The sequence below is a fragment of the Aquila chrysaetos genome, chromosome 6 (genome assembly GCF_900496995.4).
Source record: "Aquila chrysaetos chrysaetos chromosome 6, bAquChr1.4, whole genome shotgun sequence".
Classification (NCBI taxonomy): Eukaryota; Metazoa; Chordata; class Aves; order Accipitriformes; family Accipitridae; genus Aquila; species Aquila chrysaetos.
Genome location: NC_044009.1, coordinates 52,882,149 through 52,903,380, shown reverse-complemented (window position 1 = coordinate 52,903,380; position 21,232 = coordinate 52,882,149). Strand labels below are relative to the sequence as shown.

Sequence of the window (21,232 nt, the reverse complement as noted above, 5' to 3'; positions counted from 1 at the left end):
TTGTCCATAAGTCTCAGCTGATACTCTACGGGGAATTAGATGCTGTATTTTTACTGTTGATAACATAGACCTTGCAGAAAACAGGCAGCTGAAGGCAGCCAGGACCACAACACATTTATTCCGATCTATCACCATAGAAACAGATAATCCACAAATGGTCCATTTCTACAAAACCAGTTTACAAGATGGAGCAGTAAGCAGGCTGCCTTATTAAACAGCACTTTGCACTCTGTAGCGAATGCATCCGAGGGAAAAAAAAAAACAACCTGGAAAAAGGTGTTTACATATATAACTCACCTATGCATGGGTGAAGCAGGGCACACACCCAGAGAGGCCAGCCGCGTGACAGAGCTGGTGGATTTTACTTGCACTGGTCACCCACTGGTGACAACAGGGACAAAGAAAATCCCCGTGATGTTCCCGTGTATGAATTTCTTTGTACGAGACCCAAGAAACTCACGGAGGAGAGCGGCCGTCGCAGCCCAGGGCCGGTTCAGATCCCGGTCCAGGTACATTCTGCTTTTCTCCTCCTCAGAGCCTGGGGCTGTCACTGAAAGCTTTACTCACATTTTACCCAGATGTTGCAAAACCATAGAGCCTGATACAAGGCATTCTTCAGGAGGAAAATTCATTGGATAGGGAAGAAGGGACCTTTGCAGCCTGCACTGGCTTGTTTAAGCTGTAATACAGCCGCTTGCAACCTTATTAAAAAGAGGGAAAAAAGAAAAAGGCAAGTGTAGAGCAGGAAGGAGGGTGATAAATTAAGTTACAAAATCTTTTCCTCTGCTTTAGAGGAATATTTTGCGGAGAATGAATGAGATGAAAGAAAGGATGCTCTGCAGGAGCATCAGGGGTTTGCACGGCCGCGGCCAGGCTGCGGGACCCCCCCACACCTCGGCAGCCCCCGGCAGGGCGGCGTGGGCTAATGGCATTGCAGAATGCTGCTTGTAACGTGCGTGTTCCACCCCAGACCAGCTGTGGAAACCTCACGGCTCGAATGGAAAGCTCCTGGCGTGTTAGTCACGAGGCGTTAGGCTGGACGGGGTGGGCAGCCTGCCTTGAGACAGAGCCTGGGGAAACGCCGGCTGTCTCCTTCTCCAGCCTGAAGCATTTTTTCCAATTATTTTTAATATGCTAGCTCCTAAAAATTTGGAAAGGAAGTTCAGCTCTCATTAAAAATACCCTATCAACGTTACTTCTAGTTCTTGACTCTTTAGAAGCAGTCTGTATGCTCCAAACTACTTAAAAGGCACTGAAGCTGAGAGCTCGAAATGTAATTCAAGTTTTCATCTCTTAAATCCCTTCCATTTTAATATGAAGATTAGGTATTTATGGAAGCAGCAGCAACCTGACTCCTACAGCAGTGGGCCTACCCAGACTAACTGAACTGTTTACCACAGCAATAATTATGTTAATATTTGCTTATTTATATAAAAGTAAGGAGCTTCACCGGAGACGCCCATGCCGGCATGTCCTGCCAGAGCAGAACGCCCGACCGCGGCTTGCCTCCTTCCCTCCTGGGGACCCTGTGCGAATATTTTTTCTTTCACTGTAAAAAAGCGTCTTAATGAAACAGAATCTATTTGGTGCTCTGCGCCCTGCCTGGGATTGCTCACCAGCAACACAATGACAAACAGGACGGGAAACTGAACCCCACCATCAGGACACACTGACCCGCCGCACCAGCCTGTCCGCATGTCTGACTGCCCGCCCGTCAAGGGAGGTAACAAGGAAAATGTAAAAATATCTTTTTTTCACTTCTTAAGAAATTGTTAATTCCTACAGCAAGGAGTTTTATGGAAAAAAAAAAAAAAATCCAAAAACCAAAACCAAAACCCAAAGGGATATCAACGAGCTGATTGCACAGTATTTAAAAAGGGCATTTCTGAACCAGGGCAGTATTTTGAGCTGAAGCCAGAGGAGAAAGCTGCAGCGGCAGGCAGGAGCAGGGCAGGAGCCCCTTCACCCCGGGGCTGCTCCCTGCCATCTACCCAGGACTCTCCTTTCTTCTTTTCTTTTTTAAGAAAAATTTCAAATGTATCTATTTGACTACAAGCTCATTTACAGACTCATTTAACTAATTTTCTTTTTAACCACTCAGTACCCAAATATCGTAGAGCCTCAAGTCACTGGCATTCCCGAAGCGCCTCTGCAGAAGGAAGCGAATGGCTCATAATCTTATTACCATGCCGGGGTTTTAAGCCCAAGGCAGAATGATGTGCAATGCTTGGAGAGCACCAGAAAGCGTCCGAGCACTTCCAACTCACTTACGGCTGGAACGAAGAGGCAGCCTGAGCAAAGAGGACAGGGACTGACAGCTAAATCAGCATTTTTTTTTGCACATCCAGTTGTTTACAAGTTAAGATTTTGATGTCTAGATTTAAGAAGACAATAAATTGCCTTCACAACACCTAGACCTACAAGCACTTAAAAACATTCTTCCACTGTTGTCTTTCTGCTCCATTAACTTTGGTACTGAAGCATCGGAGCAATATCTGACATTTCGTACAGAGTGTGCCATTTCCTTAGCATAGATTTCCTGGGGGCTAAGCAAACTAAGTATGTATGCACAAGGAAAAATATAATATAAAATACATAAATTATGCAACAGTATTAAGGTATCTGTATAGAGGCCTCGTGGTCTACTCGAATATTGTGTGTGTGCAGAATTGTAAATGACTGCTTATAAAATATTTGCACCGTGCAGGACCTGCAGCGGAGCTGACACACAACACCCTAATTTTATAACAGATAGTTTAGGAATATTATATAACAATTAAGAATAGGTCTTGTCAAAGAAACTGTTGCTTCTTGCTTTTTTAATATTAAATTCTGAATAATGCATTAGAAAGGGGCCATTGAGTTTTCTGAACGTTTATCAATAAAGCCTAGCACGTATTTTAAATTGTATTTTGTGTCCCCTACGAAGCGATATTCCTTCCATGAACCCAGCAGAGCAAAGCTGAGTGCTGCCAGCTGTCAGGTGAGATCCTCATTCCTCTGCGGGCAGGAGGACGGGTCCCCTCCCCGAGAAGGAGGAGAAGAAGGGACCTTTCCTTGGAGAACGCAGCTGGCGTTTGTAGCCCTCGGCATCACTAAACATTGGCGATTAAGGCAGTACAAGTGTTGGTATTAGGGCACTTCTGCTGAACCAGAAGCAAAAGGTGCTTGAGCTGTGTGTTGAGCAGGGTAAGCGAAAATAGGAGGAAATTCAGTACACGGAGATAAAGGTGGCACTGCTTCCCAGGGCGTAAGTATTTGTGATTGATAGTTATATCTGTGATATTGCAGCGCTGGATATACTGAACGGCTCCTTCAGAAATGAGAAAAACCACGTTCAGACTAGTCATTGTATGAAACGGATATTTTTGCGCGCTGCGTTTTTTTTCGCGCGCGCTTGTGTGCACGTTCGGAGTCCGTATGATCCGAGTATACGTACGCTCTGCGGGTCATTCCCGAAGGGCTTCTGCGGCCCTCGTGAGAGCCCCGAATTCCCCCGAGCTGGTGGGAAAGCCTCGAATGCCCACGGGCCAAGCCTAAGCGTGCAGCTGATGGAGTAAAGGTGCCCCGGGAAGCATCCGCAGGGAAGATGCGCTCGCAGGGCGGAGCGTTGAGCACGCGGGCACTGGATCCTGGGATCCAGCCGGCCACAGCCTGGCAAGCTTAGGGCATTTGGGTTCTGGCCAACATCTGGGCTCCCAAAGCTTTACCCGGTGCTAACCCTGTAGCTATCGTGCATCATTTTTTCACCTCCATTTTCAAATCTTCCAAGTTGAAAGTACCAGCCTGTTTTTCGCTCCTCACATAAGGCAGTTGGTGTGCTGTCCAGCTGCAGCCCAATATTTAAAAAAAAAGTTACTGTCTTGAGCTTTAGTGAGAGTGAGCTGAAGTCTGCTGCTTTTTGATTTTCCGAAGGGGGAAAAACCACATAAGTTTGGTTTTCCAGGGAGCCAGCACAACATGGCTACCTTGACTTGCAGTGTTTAACCACTGCTCCATGTGCACAGCCTGCCTGGCTCTCCCCCCTTGCATACCATCAAAAGTCAGTTAAAGAGAAATCAGTTATCTTCACTTAAAGCTTTTCATTCACTTATGGCACAGGGAATGACTGAAGCAGAATAAATGACTATATTCTTATAAACATCGATGGGAAATTATATTTATGCGCTCTTCAGATGCACATTTGTATTTTAGGATTTGATAATCTCATTACTGGGACTGTAAGACTGAACAACTTTCGTAGAAAGATGGAAGAGACAGACGTGTTTATGAGATTTTTTGGTGTCTGAACTCGTCTCTTGCAATGCCTTTGGCACCTGGTACCACTGCTGTGATGCTTTACGTCACATTGCTGCCATTTTTACCCTCTGTGTCCCCTGGAGATGGCAGAAGCATTGCATTGCATTGCATTGCCTTCACTTGCAGTCACCCTGATGAGAGACTCTATTGGCAGGCTAGGGGATTTCTGCAGCCAGTTTAGAGCACGCATGCAGCAAACATGGCATTTACACAGTGCTCTATTAAAGCAATGTGGTTCGGGCATCTAAAGGCATGGTTAAACTGTAATGATAGTCAGAAAAAACATTCCTACATTGACTCTCTAGCATGCCACATTTACTTTCAAACTGCCTCAATGTACAAGCGTTGCCATTTTTTCTTAATTAGCAAGGAGAATTTTGTGACTACAGGAACAAGGAATTATCAATTAATATATTTGAGGAAGTATGTTGAGAGTTTCCCCCAACTTGCATGAAATGAAAAACATAAATTTGCAATGTACTAATTAAAGAAGAACAAAATACTTTATCGTCTCAAAGGGGAGCTTTGCTAATTTATTTAAAAAATTAAATTAATTTTGCTGTAACGTGTGGACTTATCAATTTTGTCAATTAGTATAAAATATTTTCTATAGTTCCTTCTTGGAGCGGGGTGTAAGGTCATGTTTATATTCATCCTGAGCATCATCCCAGCATAGAACTTAATTTTGTCCCTATGTTGGGACACGCATTAATTTGGATTTTTTTTTTTCTTTTCTTTGTTACTGATGAAGGCTCCAAGAATGCTTAAGGAAACGATGCCTGGAGCCTTCCCAGGGAATATCTGGAGGATGCCAAGAGAAAAGTCTCCCCAGGTTATTCCGACAGCGAGCGATGCTGCCGTGCCCGCGCTCTCCCTCGCTTTCTCTCTTTCGCACGCTCGTCCATCTGTCACGAGCTTTCCATCGCACGCAGTTGGTGTGGAATGAGTCCAAAGACCCGATTCCCAAGGCAGTGCCCAAAAAGCTTATCTAAACCTACAAACATTTTAGACAGAAATAAATGTAAAAGTTTGGAGAGTGGAAATGGGGAATAAATCTGAATTAGCAAACAGCTATCTTGACTGCTGTTACCTTTAGTATTATGGGTACAGAGACATCACAGATTATACATTTTCTTAGGAATGTATATGTAATTATTATGCGCACACTGTATATTTGCTTACCTGTGTATTGCCTTACCTCCCGTACCTGGATACACAGACGAAGCTCTGCTGAGCCCACGGCGTTTGCAGTCGCCGGCGCATCTCATCCTCATGCTCATCCACGTCATGCTCCTGCCGTTCGTCAAACCTCCACCAGCTTGGCAAAGCCCGTTACTGGGGAGGACAGAGACAGGCACCGAAGCGCGGGCTGCTGCGTGGGGCTGCGCCGAGTGCCAGCGGACCTCCCTGCGTGGGCCGGCAAGCAGTTTCAAAGACAAATTGCTTAACTGGTTGTCACGCGTGGTGTTCTGGTCGCGTCTCATTAGCATCCCCCGTCCGATGGGAGGAAAGTGATGGCAGCCTCCGTGGTTTCACCGAGCTGCCCAACGGTCATGACCATAAGCTGGGCTTAACAGTGAGAAAACGCCCATGGCACTGGGGTTATCTCCATTCATCCCTTGGTGATGCCCACCGTCCCTGAGTGTTATGAACAGACCTGCGGGCTTGGGAGAGGACTCTACATGGTGACAACGCTTGGGTCAAGGCAGACTTTCCCCAAAAGGGAGATGCATGTGTCTGTTCCCGATGTGGGTCTCTGGTGGATGAAACAGTCTCAGCCGGTGGATGTATAGCTAGCCAATGCCTGTAGTCCAAATATATATAGGTGTGAAACGGGAGAACCCCATTTCCCTGCCTTGCTCGCAAAGCAGGGCAGCCGGGTGGGAGCGACAAGCTGCCCGACCGTCCCCAGCCCGTCCCCGAGCTGAAGCCCATCGCTCTCCCTGAGCCGCGGTCGGTCGGGTGGGCCGTACCGGGTGCGATGCTCACCGAGCGCATCGCCCGTCGGGTCTCAGACCGCATTCCCCAGCGGCAAAACTCACGGGTGCTGCCACGGCAGAGGCGGTTGGGATAGACCACCCCTTCCCTCCCTGTGGCTTTGGGGACAACTCTGTCCCCAAACCTGCTCGAAAGCAGCAGCTCACCTGGGCTCCGGAGGTTACGAGGAGCAGCTCGGTGCTGCGCACCAGCATCGCCCAGCGAGCTGCGGTGGGGTGGGCTGGGCTGGACTGGGGGGGTCACACACAGCTGAGCACAGCAGTGAGGGCCTTCCAGCCTCTGATGGATGAGGCACAGATGTTTATCTTGGGAATAATAATTCAAGTGCCTTTCTGCAGCAATCAGAGAGCGCTTGGAAGTGGTGTAAACAGATTAACAAAGCCAGTATTGCACTCAGGCTAAATAGTACTTACAACCATACAAAAATTAGGCTGCTGTAAAAGGATGACTTTGCTTTCTTTCTGCCCCTCTCCTTCTCTTTCTCTTCCTCACTCTTTCCCTTTTTTTTTTTTTTCTGTTTTTGTAAAGTGGAAATGTGAGAAGCATAACTGTAAATCACCTCGAATCCATGGAAGCGGTAATTCTACGTATCACACGTGAATACTGAACCACCCTTATCGGCCCCCCCCCATGTGCTCCCGCTCGGTCACAGGGCGGCTGGTACAAGTGGCAGCACGCTCAGGAGCTGCCTGTCACCCCCATCTAATATTTTTAAAAAAATATATGGATGCAGCTGCCTTCAGAGGTGACCTGATCCATAAATCCTGCCCGTGCTGGGGTTTGTAGCTCAACCTGCCGGCGGGGCCAGGGCTGCTGCAGGGCTGCCAGGGCACAGAGCTGCCCCTCTTCCCCGGCAGGTATGTTTCCTATGTAGGTATTTAAAACCTACCTGCAATTTCATTTTCATACCTCCAAGTAAGCCCTGCAAATTCACTTTGTTTCAACCACGGCTGAGGAAATAAATTCAAATGTATTCTGCACCTGATGCTGCGGGATGATTGATACAGCCCCGTGCTGTCGTGCCTCTGTCCTGCCGCACGCAGTAATTCAATTACAGCAAGCACAGCACCGACACCTCGGTTTGCAGCGGTTTTAACATAGGCAGCAGCAGCAGGACAGCTCCTCATTCCCCAGGGATGCTCCTTGCAAGTCAGAATATCCACTGGCTGATACAGGTATTCCTGGGTGACTCCAGTTATGCTGGACTGGGGGATGTGGAAATAACACCGAGAACAAAACTGAATGGAAACCAGGTGCGGGAGCAAAGAAATCTCCAACTTTTACTATCTCATCCCTTCTAAAAGTATGGAAAAAATACATTTGTATTAGCATACAGGGAAAGTGTATGGTGGACCAGCAATATAAGGTCAGGACTCAGAGCAAGGCAAGTGGTTAACGGGGAAAAACAAAATACAGTTATGCTCCAGTAACCTTCAGTCAGCAGCCTCTTCAGGGGAAGGAGTTAAAAAGTCAGCTATCATCACATATCTTTTGTAATTTTCTTATTATTTTTATTTTGTTAGCACAGAATGTATTTTGCTCACCCTGAGTGGTGATGCCCAGGCACCAATGGGGCAATTTATAGTAAAAACCAAAGAGGAAGGTCTGGTCTACTAATGGGGAGAGACCTGATAGCCTCTATTGATTTCTGGAGCTTTAATTCCTGAGGCTGGATGGGGGAGATAATGACAAAAAATCCTACTTCTCTACGCAAAGGGAAAGAGACCTCCCCAGTCTCTGTGCTACAGAGGAAATGGCATTTCATAAATTAATGTAAAGTTCAGAAATTCAGCAGGACATTGGCATATCGGGACTGCCTGAATTACAGAGTCTACGGGTTTTCAGCATGTACCTCAGGCTCTGCTCTTCGCTGTCCTTCAGGAAGGAGCCTGCGGACTCCTGACTTGGATTTTCTGGGCCTGGCCTCAGCCAGACCGCCTCCAAAGACCCTGAAAATGCAGCTCAACTAAACTCAGGTTTTAGTTTTGCTGCTCGTAATAGCAATCAAGAGATTGGCCTTTTGCACACACTAAATGTGAAATCAGGAGCCCTTCAACAGCTTGAATCCATAGTCATTTATTTAAGTAATAAAAAGTGGATGGGATAAAAGACAAACACATTTAAACCGAACGATTTTTGAAAGTTTAATATAGCTTTAGATAAAACTGAGCTTGCAGTATTAATGAATACAAGAGTTTGTTATTTTGTATAATTCAAATAAACTTGTACATTTATACAGTTATAGACTGCATGCCAGAAAATGCATTTAGTTTATTCTAATTTGAATATGTACAATTTACAATATAATTCAAGCATAAATTCAGCAGTAGAGAACACAGACCGGCTGTGCAATCAAACCGTTACTTTTTCTTAGCATAAGCATTAGGGCTGGGCTAAATGTTAATTAGGAAAAAAAAAAAGTGGCCACAGTAATAAAAATGAAATATTAATCAGAAGTAACTTCCTAAAATAAATAACTAAAGAAAGTTATCATCCATGTTTGTACTTTCACTCTTATTAATGAAAGACACATACATTGTCACCTTAACATACATAACGCATTGCAAGACAAGCCACAAGCCTCAGAAATCTTGCATCCAGCAAGGACAGGTGCATATTTTGATTTAAAAAATCAAACTTTTCAGTTAATCATAACTTAATATTTTTTATGGCATTAATTTAATAAAAGTGAGGCTACTTCTCCAGTGTTTCACATACTTTCAGATATTTTTACACAGGCACTGAGTAAGCTGCAGCCACTCAGACTGCCAATATATTTTACAGCTACAGCACTTCTCCCTGTCACCTATTTTAAGTTCAATTTGTAGAACACATCCACACTGCTCCTACTTAATTCAATCTTGTACACAGTTTCCCAAAGAAAAACACCACTTGGCTCTCCCGAAGGCAGGACTTTGCAGCCGCTGAGCAGCCACCTTGCCAAGGCACGGGAAGCCAGGCACCTTCCCCACGGTTTTCGGGAGGGAGGATGCTGGTAGCCCCAGGGCACGGCTGGTGAAACACCATTGCTCTTGGTCTGGGGACACGTCACATTTACTTTTCCATAAAGAAAAGTCAGCCGGACTATAAGCCATCCCCCAAGCTGATGGCAGGAGAACTCAGCAAAGATGGGCAACCCCCAGGGGACCCCACCTTGCACCGGCGCTTCTGTACCAGAGCCACAAAACTGGGGGCAGCACAGGGGAATAGGATAGGATAGGATAGGATAGAATAGAATAGAATATTTTCACTTGGAAGGGACCTACAAAGATCATTTAGTCCAACTGCAGTGTCACAGCAGGGCAGTGGGTTGGCTGGGTCATGCTCCAGCAGCACCCCGGGAAGGAGGCAGTGGTCCCCCATCCACCCCAAAATAACGAAAGGAGTTTTTGAGGAGAGGTCAAGCTGCTGGAGACCCTTCTTTCAAAACCAGACCAATCTGCTCAAGCTTGCTGGCAGGACTCATCACTCGGCTGTGGCACTAGCTGAGTGTTTACCATGCCAATTAACGTTCTTGGCTCTCTGGTTTGGACTTGGTGGGGTTTTTACTGTTGACACCTGGCAATTGTACATGGCTATTTTTGCTGTCAGTCAAGGACTGGTAGAAGAGTTATGTGTGGTACAAAAATCAGCGGTATTTTACAAGACAACCTGAGGAAGTGTTAGGAAACAGGGGAACAGGAGTCCAGTTTTTACCTTGCCACATCAGCAATCTGCTCACTGTGCATGTAGAGCACAGGACCAGCACACAGGGAGCAATGCACGCCCTTCCCTTCAACAATAACGTGCAGAGAATTGAAGTATAGACAAAGGTGTAAAAAGCATGCAGTGCCACTCAAAAATCATGATAAACCATGAAGAGAAACTTTGGAAGTTAGTATAAAGTCCTTGGGTGTACAACTGACAGGTCCTATGCTGCAACTTCCAGGGAAAGCACTGAGCCACAGCGGTGTGTGAGCCAACCCTCCAGCAGTGCTGAGTTTCTGAGTCCTTACTCCACGCCAACATTTATAACAAAACCAATTTTTTTTTCCTCAAAGATCATCAGACCTGTTGTTATGACTTACTGTAGCGAGCGTCAGCATTCATGCGGGACGGTCCCGAGCCCGCGAGTCAGCAGTGCCCGTCCGTGACCGCAGCTACGTCACACGCATGTCCGTGTCTGGGACCACCTGGCTGCGGTCTCAAGGGTTTTACGTACAGACGATGTCACGCAGAGCCCTTTTCCTGGCCGCTCTTGGCGGTGGCTTTTGTACCCGGCTCGTGCCACACATCGCTCCGTCTCACCCAGACCCCCTCCTCCAAGAAGGAGCCCCGGGAAGCCATCGTGACCTGGCCCCCAAACACAGACCACAGACCACGGGTGCCCCTGGGCACGCGACAGCCGACCTTCAGCATTTTGGGGAGGGTCTGGGGTGGCTCGGGGTGCTCCAGCACCGCAAGCCATGATGATGGGAGAGGGGACAACCCCCCAACACCCAGCCCTCCCGGCTCGACCCCGCCGGAGCAAAACAAGATGGAAAAGGAAACCCGAAGACAAGCACAGAAGGATATCAAACCAAACATTTATACAAAGTATTACTCATTTTGAAACCCACAGGGTCAACTTCAGTTAAAGAACGTGTTTAAACATTATTTTCACCATAGAGAAAGCAGTAAGGAGCGACGCCAGCAGCCAGCAGCCGGGGAGCCGTGTGCCTGCCCGGGCTCGGGACTTGCCGCGACTCCGCACAGCTCCGGTTGCAAGACCGCAGCTCCCGCAACCATCACCTGCATTGCAACTGGCCCAACTGGGCCGTCAAAGCAAGAGGGAGCGAAATCCGGGCGCTGTGGAGTTAGGGGGAATTGCGATTCTGCCTTTGGAGTGCAGTTCGTCCAGAATAAATGCCTGCTTGGCTTCATGGAGACATTCAGCTATTTTCATGTTTAGCTACTCTAGCAACACGAGAAATCAAGCATGTCCTGCTTATTTAAAATGGTTTTCTTGCACATATATTATAAATCACCAAGATTTTTAAAAATTTTTACTAACCGTATATAAAGTGTGAATTTTATTCATTCATTTATTGTTTTGCCTAGGCTTATTCATACAAGTTTCTTCTCTAAACAATGCCTTATGAAATACATTTTAGTTTTTTTTCTGGTAGCCTAGAGGCAGGAAAAGAAACCCCAAGAAAATGTTAAAGCAAAATAGAAACCAGCAGTTAATTTAAGGCTAGCAGATTTGGTGTTAGGAATTAACTAATACACCTTCTTTTAAGAAAAACAGACATGCACCATAACTACTTTGTTGAACAAAACATCACGATCCACATCAGAAAAAAGAACCCCAAACCCATTTTCAAATGAAATCATAACTTACCCCTGAAAGTTACCCACTCGCATGTTTTACCTACTACTTACTCTTAAGAAATACAGGGGAAAGGAACGCCCCTTTCCCTATTTTTCAGAATATACAGTATAAATATAGTAGGAGTCATGCCATAAAACTATATGCAAAAATTGCACACTATTATTGCATGCGTGTTGTGATACTACATGCCAATGAACATCAGCTCGCCGATCGTCCTGTCGTTCGTACTTACAGCGCAGCCACCGCTACCAAGGGGATGCTCCTGCCTCCCGGCGCGCCGGGGACCACAGAGTTTAGCACACATACGGCTGGTGGAGGGCATGCTCTCCTGCCCACGCTGCCCTTGCCAGCAGCAGTTCAAGCTCTAAACGGTAGCTAGAAGTCCCGTCGGGTTATGTAAAGCGGTCCGAATTCATCTTTCGCAGTTTGGGTGGAAGGTTCCCTTCCATCCTGCCGCCGCCTGACAGCTTCTGCAGCTTGGGCGGCAGGTCGGCCACCGACTGGCTGATGGGATCCGACATCATCTTTGTGGTTTTAGACACCAGTTTCTCCTCTGAGTTCCCGGGGACCGAGCTGATCCGCTGGAGTTTCATGGGTAAATCCCCCATGCTGTAGGCCTTCTCCGAGGTGGTGGAACTCATCCTGAGGAGTTTTTTGGGGAAGTCTTCCCTCCCAGTTATTTTCTGCAGTTTTGAAGGTAGTTTTGTGCCAACTTCGTCAAGACCATCCAGGCACTCCACCGAGTTATTCCTTTCCTTGCTGTTGCTCACAGCGGGTGCTATCAAGGGAGAGGACATGAGCAGCATTTCCTCCTGCTCCTTCACACTGTACGGTGGGGTGGGGACCTCAAACGTCGCGTGGAACTGGGAGTAATCGACTTTAAAGAACCCCTCTTCCAAGGAGATAACAGGGAAGAACCGATGACCCCAGAGCACCTCGTCCTCGGTATAGGATGTCCTGGCTTGGCACGTCATCCCTGCAACGAGAAAAACTTCCACGAGTTATGGACAATTGCGGATGCGCATAAAGCTTGGGGGTTTTTGCACATTTCAATGAAACACATTTTATGTTTTTAAATGTATAAAAGAAAAGGCATTGGCATGCCTGCCATTTACATACAGTAGCTATTAAATTGTTATCCTCAAGGTGAAAGGAGCCAACAATAGAGGAAAGAGTGTAACTGAATAATTCACATCGATTATTATGGACACTTTTGAAGGTGCTGGTGACATAGGGAAACACAGGGCTAACTGATACCCCTGGCAGTAAATTAGCAAGAGCTGCTAATTGCAATGTAAAGTTGGACTTGTCAGGATGCTAAAGTATTACTAAGTTATTCCGTATTTTCATCATACTGACAAATGCATACAAACCCAGACCCTACGCTTTATGCATCGTATGCACAAACCAAGCCCGTGTTAGTGGATTCCAACCCACCAGCGAGCAGTAGGTATGTCCTATGAAATACATTTACTCCTCTTCAAGGGCTTCACCAGCAATCTGCTCACAGATCCATTGCTGCCAGGCTGAGATCCAAGCTTCAAAAAATTAGCAGGGGAGAAGAAATACGACTAAGAAGCACAACACTGCCCTTCCTCTTTCTTCACCGCCTCCCACCGCGGAGTAAAAGTCCTCCTCCCGAGCACCCAGACTTGGCCGTCCTCGTGACCCATCTGACCTTCGAAATCAGAGGGAAACAATGACCATGGATTGCTGCAGGCTTCTAGAAAAAAAATCCTGCTGCTTCTTTTATAATTTTTTTTAAAATGGTATCTGTAGCAATCTGTAAATAGAATTACCCTGCCATTTTATCCTAGTATAGCAAACTGGAAATATGACATTTGGTTTTCAGGAAGCTAAATCTACCTCTGCAAACACATCCTCTGCTTAGCTGGCAAGAACACCTTTAAGTCAGAAGAAAATTAAAGGAAACTTTGGAAGGCACAAGAAAAACAGCAGGGCTGTAGCGAGGGGGAGCGGGGGATGGATATGCGCCCGGTGACATACAGCCAGAAAAATAAAATTTTATTACTCTTTCTGTTACTGCTAATGGAATCAAAGTTTTAGTTTTGCATAGCGATTTCTACTGCTAATACGTCTGAATATATCACGAGACATAAATCTCAGTTTTCTGTTTTATCTCTTAGGAGAAAATTATGAACCCACGGGTTTTTTTGCACATAACGCTGCTCCCACTGCCCGTGATGGGACCTCACCTGAGCTCAGACACCTGCAGGAGCATACCCGGAGACCAAGCAATCCTACCCTCTTCCCACAGCCTCAGACAGGACACTGGTTTATACTTTATGGTGTATTTCCACCCAGTCACCATGTGTTTCAGTTCTGTTTACAAAGTGAAGTGGAAGTAATCACATACCTAATGGGTTTAGAAAAAACCATGCAATTTTTAGAAAAATGGTAATTAGAATGAGTACTTCTTCCATCTGTGTCCTTTAGTCTCCAGCCGTTCATTAGCCGTACCTTCGCCGCGAAAGCCCAGACCTTTCCCCCTCTGCTTCTTCAGACCTGACTTCCAAGGGAGACCTCATTAGCAAACGAACGCGCCTAATAACGCATGCAAATGGTGAGAGCCGTGTTTGGAATTGGGTCTATGGTGCCTGTGAAGCAGATGGCCGGTTAACTCCGGTGACCTACGCTTTAGATAACAAATTGCTTAAAATGCAAATCACTCTGTATAGAAAAGTTGATAACTGTCGACCTCGCTGCGCCGCAGGCTTTGCTGAGGGGTGTGAGCCGCACCTCCGGCATCACCAAAGGGCTCCCATGGGAACACTGCCGGGGTGACCACCCCGGCCACAGCAACGCTGCTCTGCAAAGAGCTGACTGTTGGGTGGAAATCCCTTGCACGGCTTTTTCTTTGTGTTGGCAACACTACAAAAAAAAAAAATTAAGCTTTATTGTGTGCTATCAAAATGCTGTGGGGGGTGTAATAAGGGGCGCAGGGGGAATACGTGGGTCAGCAACGCTGCCAGGGCGCGGGGAAGGGGACCAGTGCACAGGACCAGCCGGCACCTGCATCCGCATCCCCATCTGCATCCACATCCCCATCTGCATCCGCATCCACAAGAGTTCCCACAGCTGATGCTGCACGCCCGGGGCAATGCCGGGGCATGGGACCTGCCGGGTTAAGCTACCTCCCATCCCTGCCAGCCGCTGGGCTGCAGGGCTATTTCTACCTCCTGATCTGTCATGCTGCCAGCTCCCAAACCTTCTGCTGCCTGTAGGCTTTCAAAGGAGGAATTTTATACTTGCTTCCTATCGAAAAATGTATCAGCTGAATCTCAGGAAAATCAGCGTCACATTTTGTTCCATTGATGCAACCCTTTGTAAGCTCACTGGAGAGATAAATATTTGCAGGTGTATAATTTTTCTTTAAAATCAATTTGTCTTATTCACTAACAAACCCGAGGGTGCAAATTGTTTAATAGTCTCTCAGGATGAACAGCAGCAACTAATACACTCGTCATAATAGGGAATACCTGTCATGCTAAGCACATGATGCTAAGAGGTGCTAACGTGCTCTGATGAGCCCTTGGACAAGAAATCAATTCTTAGGTTTTCTTCCAGCTCTGCCGCATTTCCCGGCTCTTCCTTCCCTTTCTGTTTCTCAGCAAAGCCTCAGACTCGCAGCTATAAGCTCTGCAATGCCCTTCTGCTATTACACGCTTCGAGCAGCCAGCTCACTACCACCCCGGCTGTAACCATCTCCTTTGTATTATTCCAGCAATAACAACAGAGTTGCATAAGGCACTTGATGACCGGAGCCATTACCCACGTCCTTGCGCAGAACAAGCATCAGCTCTTCGCAAGTGTCCTAACACATGGCCCATGCTCCCTCCTTGGGAGAGTTAAAGCTGGCAACGGTGCTCTCCCCTTACTTACACCACGATCTGCATCTTCAACAGGCTGCCTGGACAGCAAAGCACCAAACAGAAAATCAGCAGGTATTGCCACGTTTTCCCCTAGAAAAAGCAGGAGCAGCTGGGTGCAACCCGCCACTGATAGCCCTTCTTGATAACTACCTCAGGATTATTTTCCATTAATTTATGCTCAGATAAATATAGGTCTTTTATTTTAATGCAGATGTAGTTTCTTTCTGGACCTTTAAAAAATAAGATGCATAAAGCAGCAGGAGGCTGGGAGCCGTGCTGGGCCATGCCAAGGCACAGGGTCCGGCTGCTGATGGACACCTACCAGGGGACTGCACGCTGCGGTGGGCATGGGCTCGCGCCCAACGGACTCTAATGGATCAGGCCATTAACATCAGGCTAATAAGTTTTCCTCTCCTGTTGGTATGAAGGGCTTTTTGGGTTTTTGTGATTTTTTTTTTTCCCCTAAGAAGTTATTCATCAGCAGGGTACGCCACCAGCAGATCCTTTGATGCCTTCATCATGTTAATGGGCCTGTTAAAATTTTACCAAGTTGTCTATATTATTAATATTCATTTGCAGTATAAATTTTAAACTCTCGTTTGGAAGCAAACACGCTGTATGCAGTGCATATAATTAAAAAGCCATCCATTTGTCAAAGTAAAAGGTTTCGATGCGTTTTGTTCATCACTCCTAACACACGCTTCCATCACGAAGCACTCTCCAGAGCTGTTAACGGCCGGTGATTGCAATGCACATTAGCAAAGCTCTGCCTGCATACAAATCGCAACAACGCACCTGAAAAAGAGGTACCCTTACGCACATATTCCAGCATAAAACCCCAATCAAATGTCCAATAAAACCCCTCTCTATTATTTCAAAAACAGAGGCTGCAAAACCATTGTTCACTAGGTCCAAGGGAAGAGATTTTCATCCAGAAGCACTGCTCCTAAGGGGGCAAGCAATGTTGTCTTGTCTGAATACCCCGTAATTTCACAAACCTCACTCCTGCGTATTTGGGATCACCTCTACCCAGATCACCTCTCGCTGTTTCCAGGAATTACATTCCTTCTGCAGAAACCAGGAGCTGACTCTGTTTTCAAAGTATTATGAATAATGAGCCTAAAGGAATGCAAGGGCAAAGTTTTGGGACTCATCTCCTCATGGGCAGAGGCTGAAGTGGTGTTAGAGAGAGCTTTAGTATTAGACATTATTAGAAACTTTGCTACTGATTAAATTCAGTCATTTACACCCAACCGCAGTGATCTGCCATCCCTCTGTAGAGGCCAGCACATAATGCCACAGTTGGTAACACAGGAAAATCCCAGCCATGCCTATCTAGGAAAATTTTCCATTAATTCCCTTGAATAATATACAGCAGAGCAGCTCTGGAGGATGAGCATGGGTTAAACTGATATATTTCTCTCCTCAAGTTTGATATGAAAGTACCTTTTTTTTTTTTTTTTTTTTTAATAATCATGCCTTCTCCTTTCAGCATTCGCTCTATCTGAAGCAAGTGCTATCACTGGAGAAAAATGCATCTATCTGTCACATCATGAGTTATTAATTACAAGTTGTTATTTCTAATGAGGTAGAACTCTTGGTTTTAGAGCCCTAGCTGAGCTGAAAAAGTGGATGCCAATTATCCCAGCCTCAGCCAAGCAGCAGACTATTTAAGCTTTTTTTTTTTTTTCTCTGTCTCTGGCTAGGGCAGGTTTAGACTCGGTACCCCATTTCCAGGAAACACCAACAAGAAACAGGGTTGTGCAAACACTTAGACACGGCTGACCGGGACTGGAGCTCCCAGCATGCTCGCTTGGTAAGAACATAACACAGAGGAGGTTTGGTGCCACTGGGATGATGCTGGGGTCAGAATCCCCCGGCATTTGAAATCCTAATAATTCAGTTAACGATCCTGATAGCTTCTAGCTCTCCTACAGTACAAGGCCGGTTCCCCAGGAAGATGAAGGTATCCCGAAGGACAACGGCTGCTGCCACCAAACCCACACAAAATCCAGCATCATCTCGCATCGCCCAAAGTCCTGTCCCATGTATGTTGGCCATGACATCCCCATCGCTGGCTTTGGGTTGGGATGGGCACTGCATACCCCGCTGAAGTTACTAGACACAGCTGGATGTGGACAACCTGTCCTTCATCCCCATGCTGGGCTCTGTAAGCCTGAGCTCAGTTACAGTCATTACTGTGGTTAATGCTGGCTTTAGACAATTAGATGCGTCCTAAAGTACCCAGGTACACGGTCCCTCCTGAAGTGACCAGAGAATGGTGAAAATACAAAGCATCCTACTGCTGTGACTCACTGTCAGCACAGCTGAGAGCTGCCTCCCTGAATTAATAAGGGGGCAGATGGAGGACAAAAAAAATCTGTAAATAAGTGCTTTGACTAATTCTATCCTATAATAACCCTCAAATTATTTCTAAATTTCTAAAGTACCCAGATGGAGCTGGCTGCATTCAGGCAATTTCTAGAACTCGTAATATATTGCCTTGATAAAAAATCACAGGCGTGCTGTTATTTATAGGGCCCTCTTACATTTTATTACAGAAGTTGGCTGATAGTTGACAAATCATAGATCACTAATAAGCTTTTAACAGCCCCCCCCCCCCCCCGCCCCAAGCCTTTAGAAGCAATTTAGGCATACAAAGGTTATATGGCTCTTTTCTCCTTCCAAGGTAATGCCAGAAATTTCACCTTAAATCTTTTTGTGTTTCTGGGCTGCAATTTGCTGGCCAAGGGCTGGGCACAGGGTCGCCAGGAGGTGTCCTTCTTAACATGGAAATGTTAATCTTAACCAGTCGGGGAGAGAGTTCATTATTTTGGCATTACGACTCAATAGCACATCATCCCGAAGGCATCAAAAAGGGCATCTTGGCATCCCACCCTCCAGGACTGGAGCGAAGAGAAATCCTCCAGCAGAAGTTACTGGCAAAAATGCACAAATATGCTGAGGTTTTGTCAGATTTTTTTCTTTTTTCTTATTAAGATCTAGGGCCCTGCATGTTAAAATGCCTGGACCTGAGCTGGGTCCAAGATGCTACCTGCGGAGCCAGGTGGCTCTTCCCTTCACATGTTTCTCTGTGCATTTTGGGGGGTGTTTACCTCCCTTAAACCTGCACTTTATCTGTAAAGCCTCAAAAATATGTGTTAAAAATTAATCAGCCAGCAATGTTAAATCAATTACTAAGAATTAAGCTCATTCACAACTGTGATCTAAGGCCCATGAAGGCAAGAGTAAAGCTTGATGTGAGACTTGATATAAAAATATACCACACTTATCCTGCACTCTTGCAGGAATAAGGGAAGATACACTGCTGTAGAAAAAAGGAGTTGCATGATTTCCACAGCAATCTTTCCTCTTCCAGGACTGTAGAGAAAATACGGGAAGAGAAGCTGGTTTTGTCACATTTAGCTAAGTAACAGCGTGATATCCTGATGTTAACATCTGGCCCCTGCACCAGCCTGTATCTGAAATGCCGTTAGCTGTCTGAGTTCTGCGATAAGCCAGAAAATGGGTGCCCGAAATGGGAGGTCAGAACCCAAACTTGGAGTGAAGGATGCTCTCAAGCTTTTCCTCTCAACGTTCATTGCCAGATTATTTTTTAATGTAAGTTAAAATGACAAGCTGTACTGTGCACGGCTGAGAAATGTACAGCCTGACGGAAGGGTTTCTAAGCAGACAGAAAGCGTGGTGTCTAAACTCTAACACTTCCCATCTATTTGGAAAGAACAGCTATTTTTAGCATTAACATTTTCCCATCATAATTTCAGGGGGTATTTTTTTATTAAATTGATGATAGTTTGAAGTGCAATAAAACTTTGTGTCAGTTTGTGGTTGCCAGCCTCTGCCGCTGTCTGCTGTCAATGTCTGCTTTAATCTGATATCTTTGGAGCCTGATTTTCTTTAGTAGAAGGAAGATGGGCAGCCACCTTGCCATCTATGCATTTAATGCTTCTGATTACTTTTAAAGTAATGTTTTGATAAAAAAACCTTTTTGTTAAAGAGAAAAAAAATATGGCATTTCCTGAAATGCAAGAGACAAAGAGTCTTAAAGGTAACAACTGTAAAAAGGTGCTCTGTGAATTCATGAAAATACAAGTGTGTGAATTCCAAGCCCTGCCTGAGGCTGCTGGGGGATGTTGCGGGATGCAGGCAGTGACTGAGGAGCAGTTCAGCAGACGCACGGGATTAGGGAAAGGCACGGAACACAACCTGCCCACCCTGACCCTGCCAGCACTAGGCAAGGACATCGCCCGCCGCCTTCATGGCCACAGCCCGCTCCGAAGCCAGCGGTGGGAATGCCACGGAGCCAGAGGAGAGAAGTGAGAGGGAGATGACGGCACTGGTGAGAAGAAGAAAATAGTTCGGATTTGGTAATTGTGGATAATCTGAGTTCGTTCTTTCTGTAACGAGTGAACAGATACACTGCCCGTGTTGTTCTTTAAGCTTATCTCTGGTTTCTTACATCACGACACAAATAGGTCCTGGGATGAGATACAAAGCAAAGCAGTGGCCCTATGGATCAGCTCCACAAGAGCCGCATCCCTTTTTCATAGCAGAAAGAAAAAGTGGGAAGAAACCACAGAGAGCCTGCCGTTGCCCACAAGCCTGTGGTACCAGTGCAGAAGACGGCGGAGTGGAGGTCCACACGCGTCCCCAGGCACCCACTCAACACACACAGAGCTGTGACAGACTGCGGGTGATGGGTAATTCAGGGCGTCTGACATACAACGGGACAGGGTCCAGTGGCCAACTCCTCAAGTGAGAGCATTGTTTCTCTTGTAATTTCAACCTGCAGCAGGCCTTTCTAGAACACTTAATGCTTAATCACCATTTATTCCTGAGATCTAGAAATTGCCCCAACAAGAGGAGGTCAGAGATTAAACAAATTAAGCATGTATGCAAAAGGGAACCAAGGGAGCAGAGCAAGCCAGGGAACGCAATGCACGCACTTATGCAAGTCAGACATCAGTCTTATGCTAAACATTTTAATTTCTCATCGCACTGAATAGCAAACCCAGGCTTCTGCTCTGCTACTCAATTTAGACACGTTGTTTATGCTCCGGCACTATAAATACCTCCTGGTTTATTCAGACTGTGCTGTTCTCCCAGGAGCTATCTTGACACTTAAAAAATAGCGGTGACAGCCAAGGTATTTTTCTTATCAGCCGGTCCTCTTCTTAGGGCAATTTTTAATCACTCATACACACATAGTTTTCTGACATCTTGCAGACAGCTCATCTTGATGCTTACCAGGACCACAGCTACCCTTCATTAGCACGTATTATAGCAGGTTTCGAAAATGTCATAAAACCCGCACGTAAAAGCAAGGCACCACCGCACATATTAATACTGTTCTCATGTAAAGGAATGCAACAGGCTACTGTCAGATGAGCTAACCTCCCCTCTCTTGTATTAGCCACTTACCCAAAAAAAGGGGAAAAAATAAAAGCACTGCAGCCTTCAGTGCTGCCCTTCTGCGCTCAGCCCATAGATATTTGCAGCAGTATTTTCCATTCTTTTGAAAAAACAGGGCCAGAATCTCAGTTATCTGAACAAAACTGTCTAATGCACATTTAATGCAGTGACAGAAATTTATACTATCTGAGAATCTGGCCTGGTATTTTTCTTATCACCCAAACCCCCATATTATTCTGAAAGACTCTGATCTGCT

The 21,232-nt window shown here is 46.0% G+C and overlaps 1 protein-coding gene across 2 annotated transcripts in view; it reads right to left on the bottom strand.

Moving 5' to 3' along the window:
• Positions 1 to 8,428: 8,428 nt before the first annotated feature.
• KCNJ3 (potassium inwardly rectifying channel subfamily J member 3) overlaps positions 8,429 to 21,232 on the bottom strand; it is a 59,927-nt gene continuing 47,123 nt past the window's right edge. For both annotated transcript variants that reach the window (XM_030018492.2, XM_030018491.2), the window contains one exon: positions 8,429 to 12,626. In XM_030018492.2, coding sequence (XP_029874352.1) covers positions 12,043 to 12,626 — 584 coding nt within the window. In that variant the 3' untranslated portion in view covers positions 8,429 to 12,042. The remainder of the gene's footprint in view (positions 12,627 to 21,232) is intronic.